Raw genomic sequence first — 13,164 nt, forward strand, 5'->3', positions numbered from 1 at the left:
GTTTCTAAAAGTTAGCTCTTGCTTAACATTACGTGGGGTGGACAGATCAAAAACAGCACTAATCATATCATGGGAAGAAAAACCAGAAGCAGAGGTTTGTCCACACGTGACTAGTTTGTCAGGACAGTTACTGCAAATAACGTCTAAAATAGAGTCACAATTATTAACATGGTAGGTTGCCTGATGAGGAACACAATATAAGTTACAAAGACTAAGTAATTCAGGCACTACAAGAGCATCATCCCCTCCCCTGCCAAAACCTGCATTGAGGTCCCCACAAAGAAAAGAGTATTTGAATCCTGGTGAGAATTTATAGAATTCCTCGATAAAAGTACTCACGTGACCACCCTTTGGCTTCCTGTACATAGCTGCCAGCAGAATTTTATTTGTACCCACCAGAATGTCAAGCAGAATAAAATCTGGCTTCTCGTAATCTCCTTCTGAAACAGACAGTACTTTCACAGAGTATAACGTTTTTACATAGACAGCCACTCCACCTCCATTTCTTCCTATTCGATTGGCTCCAAACATTTTGTAACCTGGAAGCTGAAGTACATTTTCATTATTTCTAAACCACGTCTCAGACACCACTATGACATCAATGCCACAGTCAGAAAAGGTATCAATAAATTCAGATTGATGTGAAATATCTCTTAACGATTGAGCATTTATATGTACAATTTTAAATTTAGTTGGTTGTTCCGCAGTGATTTTCTTAACATAATCTCTCAACATCAAGACATTTCCCACACTCATAGATTAGGCATGGCACGTTGGGAAGCTATCAGTCAGCCAATTCTTACATGCTAAATAAAAGAAAACATTTAAAAGTAATGAGAGCAAAAAGTCACATTAAGTATAAAGAAAAGATACAAAACATAAAAATAAAACAGCATATTATTACTAGCTAGGTAAGAGAAAACATTTGTACTTAGTAGGAGATAAAAATAAAATGAAATATAAAAAATAGAACTAAAAGTAAAACACAACACAACATATTGAAAAAGAAAATGAACATAAGTAAACGGAGAGAGAAAAATAGATGAACAGCAATGAAAGTGAAATATAAAAAAATAGAACTAAAAGTAAAACACAACACAACATATTAAAAAGGAAATGAGCATAAGTAAACAGAGAGAGAAAAGTAGATGAACAGCAACAGTGTATAAGAGATCAATGTTGTAGCTCACTGGGTGGGTGGTTCTTCATAAGTTTGTTGAGGTCCCCGTCACTCCTGACCCGGAAGGGTCTGTCCTTGTTCACCTTGACCAGGATCACTCCATCGATGGTCCACACTGCATTGTTTGAATAATGTGACACAGCAGTTTTCAGTAGGTCCATTCTCATTTTAGTTAAATCTTCACGTATTGTGACTCCAGTTCCTTTCAATCTCTTCTTCGCAGAGAACAGGGACGAACGTTCTGCATAGCTGACAAATTTCACAATGATAGGTCTCGGCCTTTCTCCAGCTTTACCGATGCGATGAGATCGGTCAATGTGATAATGTTCCAGGTGGACTCCCATTTTCTTAGCCAGATCAATCACCAAGTTGTTTGTGTCCTCATTACTCTGCTCCTTGACACCAAAAATTCTCACATTATTTCGTCTGCTGTACTGCTCCCTCTCGTCTAACCCAACTTTCACTGCTGTCTCCAACTGTTGAATTTGTTGATCTTTGTCCGCAAGCTCCTCCGACAGTTTCTCAACTGTCTCCCTCAGGCTGGTTATTTCTAGTTGCAAGGTATTCACACTATCTTGGAGAGGTTTCATGGCGGCGCCTACTGCCTGTGTTATCATTAATTGGAGATCGTCAACACTCATTTCTGTCACCGCCAGTTTTTTCGTCTGCTGGTGCTGCTTTGGTGGCATGATGGTAAAGTTGGCAGCGCCGGAAGGATCACTCCACTGGGGTCTTCTTGTTGGCAGGGTTGGTAGTACGGCACGGTCCGCTCCACTGGGGCCCCTCTAACCTCACTTTCCCGCTCGAGTCCAGTTTTGATAAGTGCCGATTTCAAGGTGACCACAAATGGCACACGACTGCTACCAATGTCAGGCCTTCAGAAGCGTCCACTGCAAGTCCAGCGCTCAGTTTTGAATGTTTTCTTCATGAATCACCTTCAGAAACACTTTGATAGCTTCCTCATCTGCTCAGTCGCTACTCCATGAGAGAGAGAGAGAGAGAGAGAGAGAGAGAGAGAGAGGAGAGAGAGAGAGAGAGAGAGAGAGAGAGAGAGAGAGAGATTGCTGCAGTCCGGCATGATTCGCTCGTGGGGCCGCCAGGCGCCAGGTCTGCCGGGGCGGTGGTGGAATGCACTGGCCAGGAGCCCGCCAGGATCGCTCGCAAGTTAATTCCAAGTTAGTCGGTGAGGGGGAAAGAGCCGCCGGACTGACGCCGTTTCCTATCAGCCACTTGGCCCTGCAGACTGAGAGTCGTTTCCGTCGCTCTGTCTCCCTCGCACTAATGGGGCGTCCCGTGTGGGTGCGAGAGAGACAGAGCGACGGAAACGACTCGCGGAGTCAGTCTGCTGGCACCGAACCCGATCCCCTTAAACACGCGAGAATATTTATTGAAGTCCCAGTCGATCAAGTTCACTTCACTTACCCGTTTACGGCGTCCTCGCCCCGGCACACGCCAACGGGATGCTTCGCTTTTTGTCGAATTGCTAAATCCGTGTGTTCCCTTAAAATACGCCAAACAATTTTTGCATAGAACACAGGGAATACTGCAGTGCAGTCACTCTCTCGGTCTAGGAACGTGCACTGAGAAAACCTTACAAACTATTTCAGGCCTTACGAAGCAAAGCAGTTTTTAAGAACAAAGTATTTTGAGCATACATAAGCTTACAAAGAAAATGCTTCGCAATTTACGAACTATTTCTTCGTATAACAAAGTAAAGTAGTTTGTACGTATGTATGCTCAAAATACTTCGTAATGTTAAAAGGGTGTGACATCACGTTGAAACGAACACCGGCAGAACAGAGCGTACTTTGACGCCTTTCTTCAAGCGTACATAAACTCTTGTGGAGTTTTTGAATGCATATGCACAGATACGTACGTACGGTGTGTATAATGCATCACTCATACATTTTATGAACGAATGTGACACGATGCTGAAAGGCACGTGACATGTTGTCACATTCGTCTCAACGTGGTGTCTCGTTCCTGGAATAGTGTCCACATTGACCATCGAATTGACACGTTGCAGTGAACCCGGCGAAAACACAAATTATCCATAGTGCAAATCGATTTCGGATCTTCATAGTGGGATACAAAAGGAAACCTTTCGAGAACGAAGAAAAGCTACGTTGGTTGGCCTACCATGCTTGCACCACTTTCTTCGCATTATACAGGGTTTTTTTTATCGAGGGACATTTAGAGTGTACCACGCCGCGCCGCGCCGGGGCACGCGGCTGCGGTATGAGGAGGAACAAAATACTTCATCGAAACAAAGTGAGGACGTAAAGCACCCTATAACTCGCTGGAGCTACAATGGCCACTTGGAGCTGGACCGCCTCGCCCCGCGCTTCGCGCCGCCTCGCACCCAGCGACCCTGGGCGGCGCGGCCTGCAGCCTAGGGCCGGCCCTCCGAGGCCTTCCGGGCCAGGCTGTCGCAAGAAAGTACAGCCACGGTACACACGAAACAAAAATTATGAAAGGAGGGGGAGCTGGGTTCACATTGTTGGGTTTCGCTTCGGAGTTTTTAAATGCAGGTCCTACCAACCACGGTCATACGGCATGCAGTGGTGGAGGGTCCCCCCGGCCGAAGCAGAACCGTGGCAAATAAACTACAACCAAGTGTGGAGCACTCCTAACTTCCTGGGTGCGTATTAGCGACTGGAGCAGACTCCACTCTTCAAGTATTGTCTAGGGGCTCACAGAGCTCTTTTCTCTTGCAAACGTAGAGAACTCCATGGAGTGTGGAGTAGACAGCAAACTCCACTGTACAAAAATGTCCTGTCAATGCCGTTAATTTATTATCAATGTTTGCTGTCATGCGATTCACGGCGTTTGCTGTGAACTAGTTCACGGCGTTCACTGTGATCTCGGTCACAGGGTTCACTATGATCTGGCCACAGTAAACACCGTGAATTGGAGCCTGATTTGCAGTACTTTGGTGCTCAGCGGCGTCAAACTCACAGTGTTTACTGTTCACCAGATCACAGTTAACACTGCGAACAAGATCACAGTGAGTCCCGTGAGCAGATCACAGTAAACGCTGTGAATTGACCTACAGTGAAAGTCGAGTGAAAGCTGGTAATAAATTAACGGCATTGACAGGACTTTTTTGTTACAGTGTCTCCACTTCCGAGTGCAAACCTTACAAACTATTTAAGGCCTTACAAAGGAAAGCAGTTTACGAAGTTCGTAATATGTATGCTCAAAATACTTTGTAAAGTTGTAAGCGTGCGGAGACTAAAACTTCCACACCTCCGCTCTTGGAACGCGGCGGTGTGGAAGTTTTAGTCTCCACAGTGGAGAGACAAAGTTCCAGCTTTCCTCTTCCTGCAAACCTTGTGAGGCAGCTATCCGAGGATGGCCTCGTTATCCTCCACGGCCCGTCGGCCACGCTCAGGCACTGTGAAACCACCACGGTTTGACAGTGGAGTCCCGCGGGGGTCAGTGGGCGAGGCGGGGCGTGAATGTTATCGCCAAGAGGCGCCCCGACAGGCCCAGGACGCCCAGCACACTGAGAGTCACTCTCGTCACCCTTGCCTCTCTCGCGCTCGTGGGGGGTCTCGTATACACTCCAAATCCAGGGTGTCTAGAAACTATACGCCTTAGGCGTATGCCACAGAAATGGAACTGCCTTAAGGCGCCTTGATTCTACACGCCAAAGGCGTATGTATACCCCATTGAGCACCTTTTGCAGATAGAAGTTAGCATGTGAACACCATTGGTCGAAGGAAAGGTGCGTGCATTGTACACACCCTGGATCATAGGCACTGAGCTCAACAGGACTCAAGGTGCGTAGAATGTAAACACCCTTTAAGGCCTCGGTAGGCATGGCCTCGGCCAAGGGCGGTGTTTGCATTCATTCTTTCTCCAAGATGACCACAAAGACAACCTTCTCTCAAGAGCTGAACATTTCATAACAAACACTTTGAAATTTACAGGGCTTTGAAATTCCACTGATTTTAGTGATCCATATGGGTCTGGCCTAAACATGGATAACCCCCTCTCGCGTTTTGATAGGAGCGTTCCGATAACTTCCGGTCGTCTATATATTGACTCTCAGAGAGAGAGAGCGCTTCCGCACTTGGAATCAGTGTGGTGTGCAGGCATCGGATCGCAGCCAGCCGCAGCCCCGCCCGGCCCGGCCCTGTACTAGCGCGCCGATTAAACTCGCCCGCAATTTATTCGCATTCCCTAATGAGGGCTTTCGGCCCCACTTATATTGCTCCATAAAGTTACATGGGCCGCCGGCCTAAGACGGTGTGGAGAGGGCCACGGCGGGGCGGGGTGGGACGGGGCGTGGCACGGCTGCCTACGCTGTGTCGGCGGCCTAGGCCTACGTCGAAGCATCCGCCTACAGCTACAGCCAATTACAAGAGCTGCTCTTCTTTACTTCGTCACGAAGAAACTCTTTTTAGCAGATGATTGTTAAATCAGCTTGCTTTGACTCTCGATCGCAGCCAACAGTTTTGCAATCAGACGTATACCAGAGCAAGTGCAAATGCAGCAATATCACCGTTTTTCGGTCATACTTTTTGTATCACCGTTTTTCGGTCATACTTTTTGTATCGCCGTTTTTCGGTCATACTTTTTGTATCACCGTTTTTCGGTCATCCTTTTTGTATCACCGAGAATCGGTCAGATGTCTCGCCCTTCCCATTTCAGTATGAGGTGGCCGGGTTTTCACAGTGCCACCCGGAAACGGCAGCGCGGTGTCGAGTCGGTCCAAGTTCAGGGGCGCATAGCGCGCAGCGAGCGCCGCGCCGAGATAGGGGGCAGCGGGTCGCGGCTGACATTCTCTTAGTATGCAAAAAAGGCGGGGTGGGGCGGGGCGGCAAGAGAGCCCCAGTTAAAATAATGGGCGCCATTTTCTCTCACGCCGCGATCCCTTCGGCCCGTATAGCGCAATCAGTGCCGGGGGATTTTTCTCACATTATGCACTGGAAGAAAGAGAGAGAAAAAAGGAGGAACGAAATCAAGCAGTGATAACACGGAAGCACACTGTCAAACCAAGTGCGGAGGTCGTCAAACACGATGCAAAAGTGCGATACGAATGAACGACACACACCAATTAATCGGTGTAATCCGATATATTTTTTTAAAATCACAAGACAAACCTTGAATGGTGGAACTGCACTCTTTAGCTGCTTGCGAAGACAAGAGGAACTTAAATCTTAACATGACATCTGACTGCCAAGATTTCGATAAAACAGAGTAAGTTTTGCAGTGAATACTACTCCGATCATCAAAATAATCGCGACTATTTCCGATTAATCGATTCATTGCCAGGTGGTTGAGGTGTAGCGGCAGCGCTCGACCCACACTCCCTCAGTCGCCATTGGCGTGGAAGCAATGCGATACCCGCCAATGGCGACTGAGAGAGTCTGGGTCGAACGCTGCCGCCGCTGCGCCCAAGAAAACGTGTTGGCGTTGATTCAAGCGAGAAAATCTTTAAAAGCTCCGCGCTGCTACTCGAACCGCCCCCAATTAGCGCCCTGCTGGTAATCGTCCCCACGTCGGCCGGGCGGGGCGGGGTGGGGCAGGGTGGGGCTCAGCACGGCGTGCTGCGGCGTGGCCGCGCGGCGGACAGCACAGTGTTTACGACACTCATCTTTTGGGCAGCCGCCAGAATCAATACAATTAGCAAGGGCGCCGCTCTGCTCTAGCCCGCTTAGCCCGCTTTGCCCCGCTTTGCCCCACTTTGCCCCGCTTTGCCCCGCTTTGCCCCACTTTGCCCCGCTTTGCCCCGCTTTGCCCCGCTTAGCCCGCTTTGCCCCGCTTTGCCCCACTTTGCCCCGCTTTGCCCCGCTTTGCCCCACTTTACCCCGCTTTGCCCCACTTGGCCCCGCTTTATTTCTCATCTAAAATAGAAATTCCGCATATCCACACACATGCAATTTTGATTCCGATCAGTAAGTTTCAGAGTTCCGTAAGATAAACTTCCGTAAGGGTATACGACCGCCTCCTCAGCTTGGGAGATTTGTGTGTCACCTGGAGTCTACACCGCGCAGCACAGTGGGCCAGAGGACCATTGGCGGCGGCCAAAAGTCCCGACGCGTTTTGAGCATCAGAGTCGCCAAACAGAACTCGAGCCGAGCGCATGACTCCACCAATGTCCCCGTTCGGAGAGCAATCCATTGGTGGGAGCAATCCACACGTTCGGTTCGAGTTCCATCTAGCCAGTCTGGAACTCAAAACGCGCCTAGAATTCTGGCCGCCTCCACCGGTCTTCTGAGCCACTGTACGCTTCCAGATAAAACTCCGGGATCTCCGCGAGCAATTAATTACGAAGGGACTGCAGGCAGGCAGGGCGGGGCGGGGCTGGGCGCCCCCATTTCCCCGTGGCGCCACGACCCGCCTCGGATTCTCGGATCAGTACGACTGGCAGTCTGTCGAGCGAATCCGCTGTCTCTCTCGCACCCCTACGGCACGCCCCATGAGTGCGAGAGAGACAGCGCGAGGGGTGTGCGAGCGGCAGTGGAGTCGCTCTGGCAGGCGATGGAGCAGGGCGCACTGGCGCCGACGCGCTGCAAGGCGACGAAGGCAAAGGCGGCCCGCTCGCGTCAAGCCATTTAATTTTTTGAGGGACGTGATAAGGAAGGGGGAGGGAGGGGGATGGGTTCGAGACGCGCCGGCGACAGTCTGCGACAGTCTTCGACGGCGGGGCCGCCAGCCTTGCCGCCAGCTCAGCTCCAGATAAAAGTTTGCCGCGACTCACCGGGTGACTGACTACCGCGCCGCGTCTCTGCGGCGGTGATGCAGCAGACTGATTCCGTCCGCGAGTCCGTTTTCGTCGCTCTGTCTCTCTCGCTCCTCCACGGAACGCCCCACGAGTGCGAGAGAGACGGAGCGACGAAAACGACCCTCGGAATCGGTCTGCCGGAGGACTGCAGAGAAGGCGTGCAACGCCGGCCTTCCAGCGTGGCGGCTCCAGGGAGTGGTCCAGGGGGCCATGACCCCCCCCCTCTTTTTTCGGTCCGATCTGCTACCGCGAAGGACGGCAATAAGTATGACACTCCGCCTGAAGGCAGGCAAAAAGATGCCACGGCGGATCTAAAGGAACAACGGGCAGAGCATTTTGCTCTACCCCCCTCCCCCTACTCTTTTGGCCCTCATAGAGCGGCCTGGAATGTATACACTACAAACCTAACTGTCTACTAAGTACACACTTACAAATGCATGCTTGCAAGTATACACTTACAAACGCATGATTGACGCCGTATAACTCCAAGCGTCAAGCATGCGTTTGTAAGTGTGTACTTGCAAGCATGCATTTGTACTTAGTAGACAGTTAGGTTTGCAGTGTAGGCAAACGGCAGTGTAAATGGGCAAAAAGCGACACATTGCCCCTCCCTCAGGACAATCACGGCCCGGCCAACAAATGTGACGTCATATTCGTTCGAATGTGAATGTTGTCACGTGTCGCTTGCATGTGATGTCACATTCGTTTGAACGTGACTCGGCCGTTTAAGCAGGGTGTCACATTCGATTGAACGTGGATCAACATTCAAACGAATGTGACATCATATTCAAACGAACCTGACAAAATTCACATTCGAACGAATATGACGTCACATTCGTTGGTTACCAGTGATTCTGGATCCAAGGTGCACCCTTGGAATCCAATCGGTACCATCGTGCGTTTGTAGACCGAATGGCTCGAAACGCGAACGTAGAAGTGAACGCAAAAACTCCAGTCCCACCAGATTTGCGGAGCAAAACGCGCAGGAAATAAGAGGAAAGCCTGTTTTAATCATCAGAATGTGGATTTGTTTTCGGCCACCCACAAAGGCCACGCCACTGGCCGCGCACGCACCGAGAGCGTCACGCCGGAGATTCATCAGCCTCGCAAGATAAATGGAGGCGGTGCGGCCGGGGGGCGCGGGGGGGGGGGGGGGGGGGGGGGCTGCCGAACGCGGTGCGCGGACCTCGGGGAAGTTAGTTCCGTAAATCACCAGGTGAGCATCCAAGACCTTTCCACACACGGCAACTTTCGCCCGCTGCGCTCCGACCCGCCGCACCCCACCCCGCCCTTACCTCGCCCCACACTGCCGCGCCCCGCCCTGCCCCACACTGCCGCGCGCCGCCCCTCGCTCTACAAGTCCAGCAAGCCGGCCCGGCTTGTCGGTCAGCGAAAAGGGGGCGCAAGGCAACAGCAGCATTAGAAACAATCCGTTCTCTGTAAACTCGGCCGGACGAACTGCAGACTTCGATAGCAACTGCCCGTTTACTTAAGTGAACAGACTCGCCAACTTTTGGCATGCCAACGCAGTACATGCAGAAAGGGGAAGTGCGGATGAGGCAATTACTTGAATCGTCATTCGCGCCACAAGAGGTTTGACGTTTGAACATTTAGAGTGTACGGGGAAAGGGCTAGGTGATTCCCATCCCCTCTTTTTTCCGTGACACCTAGAGAGGCACCTTTGAGGCGCAAGGAGAAACCTGTCAGTAGTCAAAGAGTGCTACGTACTTCGCCCCTGCTACTGCTACTGCCAGTGTCCACTGGTCAGTATCTTGCACACACTTAATGTTTTTGTACAACGCTTGTACGAGACATCACAGTTTTTTGTGCTCACGAGCTTTTCGTACAAATTTGTACAAAATTTTGTAGAATATTGTACAAAAATGGCGAAAAATGTGCAATTTTTCGTACGAAAATTTCGTGTGCACAAAAAACTGTGATGTCTCGTACAAAATATTGTACATAACATTTAGTGTGCATGGCCACTCCACTGGCGCTCTATTCAGAATGCCGAATTTTGACATTCAAAATAGAGCGCCACTGCCGAGGAACGCGAGGGATTTGCAGTGGTGCACGAGGGAGGGGGGAGGGGGGAGAGAAAGGGGGAGAGAGAGAGAGAGAGAGAGAGAGAGAGAGAGAGAGAGAGAGAGAGAGAGAGAGAGAGAGAGAGAGAGAGAAAGAAAGAGAGAGAGAGTCAGAGCGACGCAGCCACAGTTCGGAGTCAGACAGCCTTGGCCAGTCCACTACCATTACTCAGGGATGCCAGCAGTCCGGCTGCTTTCCACGGATTTCGGCTCTAATCCACTCATTCACCTGCTGCCGTGTGTGTGTTGGTGAGTGTGTGAGTGTAGGTATGCGCGCGTGAGTGTCTGTGTGTGTGAGGTCTGCCTACGGGGGCCGTCGGGTCGTGGCCACAGCTAAGTTAGTCTGCAAACATTGACTTAGGCGCAGGCAGCTGCAGGCAACAATCTCCCCCGCCGCGCGGGGTCTCCTCCTCCTCCTCCTGGCCTACGGGCCTACAGGACTGCAGACTGATTCGTCGCTCTGTCTCTCTCGCACTCATGCGGCGTCCCGTATCGGTGCGAAAGAGACAGAGCGACGAGGACGACTCTCGGCATCGCGGCGCGAGGCTGAGGCTGGTTCTGCCCGGGGCCCTGCGGGGCAGCGCGCTCGAAGGCCCGGCCGGAGCCACTAGGCGCCACTACGGCCTACGAGTCGTGCGGCCTAGAGTCCTTAAGTGTCTAGAGAGGCGCGGGGCATGTCGCCCTGACCTGCCATCTTGTAACGAACCCCCCTCCCTCCTCAAGTCACGCTGGTCCGAGTCGGATTCGGGCGCGAGCGCGAACAGAGACGAGCCGAGCCTAGAGCCGAGCCGAGTCCAGCCTAGAGCCGAGCCGAGCACCGACGCTCCCGAACCGGCCGAACCGAACCCCGAGCCGAGCGCGAGCCGAGTGCGCCTCGGGCAACGTCGGGACGCCATTTTGAAACGAAGTATGAGAAATAAATCGGTCGTTCTTTCCCGATGTATGACGAACTGCGCATACCGTTTTCCAGCCCCGCGCCTCTCTAGACACTTAAGGACTCTAGTGCGGCCCACCGCGGCAACCCCCCCCCCCCTCCCCCCTCCCCCGCGGAGGAAGTTGGTGGGTGCAACAGTTCGGGAGTTAATCGTGTTTCAACGTCGCGGGGCACCGCCGCCACCGCGGCTCCGCCGAGATACTTCCACCTCCAGATCAAGTCTGGAGATAGTCTGCCAGGTGAGGCAGGTGCACTCCCTCCCCCTCCCCCTGCCCCCCACTGCCACTGCGCCCCTTCCCCTGCCCCTGCCCCTTCAGCAAACCGCCTCGCCTACGTCTCAAGTAGGTCTCAAGACATGAGAAGCAACACACTTATGATTGCCACCATTTTCGCAGCTCCGTTAGTATTTACGAAGGTTCGCAATTTTGCGCACAATGTGTACCGTCAACGGCTGTAACTTGGGACACTTTTTCACGTTGAGTCGTAAATGTACGACATATTTGTCGCTCATTTTGATAGCGACACGTTTCGTTTTAAAACGAATTAAGTCGTAAATTTACGACTTAATCGTAAGTTTACGAACAATCGTAAATTATCTTTGGAATATGTCGTGCAGTTATGACTTTATTCTTACATTTACGACTCTTGTCGTAAATTTGTGTTATAAATCGTAAATGAACGACACAAATCGTAAATAAGTGAGCAAAATTGTAACTTTTCACCTCCTTTTCGGGGATTTCAGGTGTCAAAATATGTAATCGTGATTACGACATTGTCGTAGAGATTTATTAGTCGTTCAGTTACGACGAAGTAGTTTAGGAACGATTTCCGTCGCTATCAAAATTAGCGACTTTTTTGTCGCTAATTTACGACAGAATTTCTAACAGTGCAAGTCACCCCCGGTGTCCCAAGTTACCCCCGTGGACGGTACGAAAATTTCGTGTGCACAAAAAAATGTCATGCCTCACTCGTGTAAATTTTGTCAGTGTGTCAGACACAAGTCTGAAATCCTGATGAAAATTCGCGCACTTCTAAAAGCTGAAATTCTGAAAACTTACTCCGATATTGATGGTTTGACTCCTACAGAATGTCAGGAGATGTTTTCAGCTTTCAGAAGAGCGCGAATTTTGAGCAGGTTTTCAGACACGTTTCTGACTTTCCGAGAAGATTTACACGAGTGCTCGTACAAACTTGTACATAGCATTTAGCGTGCACCCCATGGGGCGTCCCGTACAGGTGTGAGGGACGGCGCGAAGAAAACGACTCGCGGAATCAGTCTGCTGTTGTAGGGCTCAAAGCTGAGCCGGCCCTGGAGATAATTCACTGGCCGAGGTAAAAATCAATTAAGCGGGGATTGACGCGCGCCACCAAACTCGCTCCCTCCCTCTCCCTCCCCTTCTCTCTCTCTCTCTCTCTCTCTCTCTCTCTCTCTCTCTCTCTCTCCCTCCCTCTCTCTCTCTCCCTCCCTCTCTCTCTCTCCCTCCCTCTCTCTCTCTCTCTCTCTCTCTCTCTCTCTCTCTCTCTCCCTCTCTCTCCCTCTCTCTCTCTCTCTCTCTCTCTCTCCTCTCTCTCTCTCTCTCTCTCTCTCTCTCTCTCCCTCGGCGGCGAGGCGGCGAGGCGGAGTACGGCTTAGAGTGGCCGTCGAGCAGTGAAGTGGTTCGTCTGCCTGTGGACTGATTCCGAGAGTCGTTTTCGTCTCTCTGTCTCCCTCGCACTGACACGGGGCGTCGATGAGTGCGAGAGAGACAGAGCGACGAAAACGACTTGAAGGGTGAAGACTGCAACCTCTGCACTTCCAAGTGTGGAGACTGAAAATTCCACTCCTCCGCACTTCGAACGTGGAGCTCTCCACGTTGGTTTCACAGTGATACGCACTAGAACTGTGGAGACTGTAAACTCTACAGTTCAGAGGCAGTTGTTCGGTTCTGCAGAACAGAGTTCCTCACACTTGGTTTCACAGTGCAGACCCGTTCGAGTCCCGTGAAGGGTGCCGCTGGTTTGCCGAGGAGCAAACAGCTTACCACATTTGACCACATTCCACATCACTCGTGTAAATCTTGCCAGAGTGTCAGAAACCTGTCAGAAAACCTGATCAAAATTCGCGCACCTCTGTAAGCTAAAAACGTCTTCTGACATACCCTAGAACTCAGGCTATAAATATGAGAGCAAGTTTTCAGAATTTCCGCTGCGCGAATTTTGATCTGGATTTCAGACACTTTTCTGACATCTG

The 13,164-nt window shown here is 51.0% G+C and overlaps 1 protein-coding gene across 1 annotated transcript; it reads right to left on the bottom strand.

The window, feature by feature from the left end:
- Positions 1-1,173: 1,173 nt before the first annotated feature.
- On the bottom strand, positions 1,174-1,869 carry LOC117651231 (protein unc-13 homolog C-like). The gene has a single exon (XM_034395048.1). The coding sequence runs from the start codon at positions 1,867-1,869 to the stop codon at positions 1,174-1,176; it is 696 nt and encodes a 231-aa protein (XP_034250939.1).
- Between the last annotated feature and the right edge of the window lie 11,295 nt (positions 1,870-13,164).

Source organism: Thrips palmi, unplaced genomic scaffold (assembly GCF_012932325.1).
Source record: "Thrips palmi isolate BJ-2018 unplaced genomic scaffold, TpBJ-2018v1 HiC_scaffold_5, whole genome shotgun sequence".
Taxonomy (NCBI): Eukaryota; Metazoa; Arthropoda; class Insecta; order Thysanoptera; family Thripidae; genus Thrips; species Thrips palmi.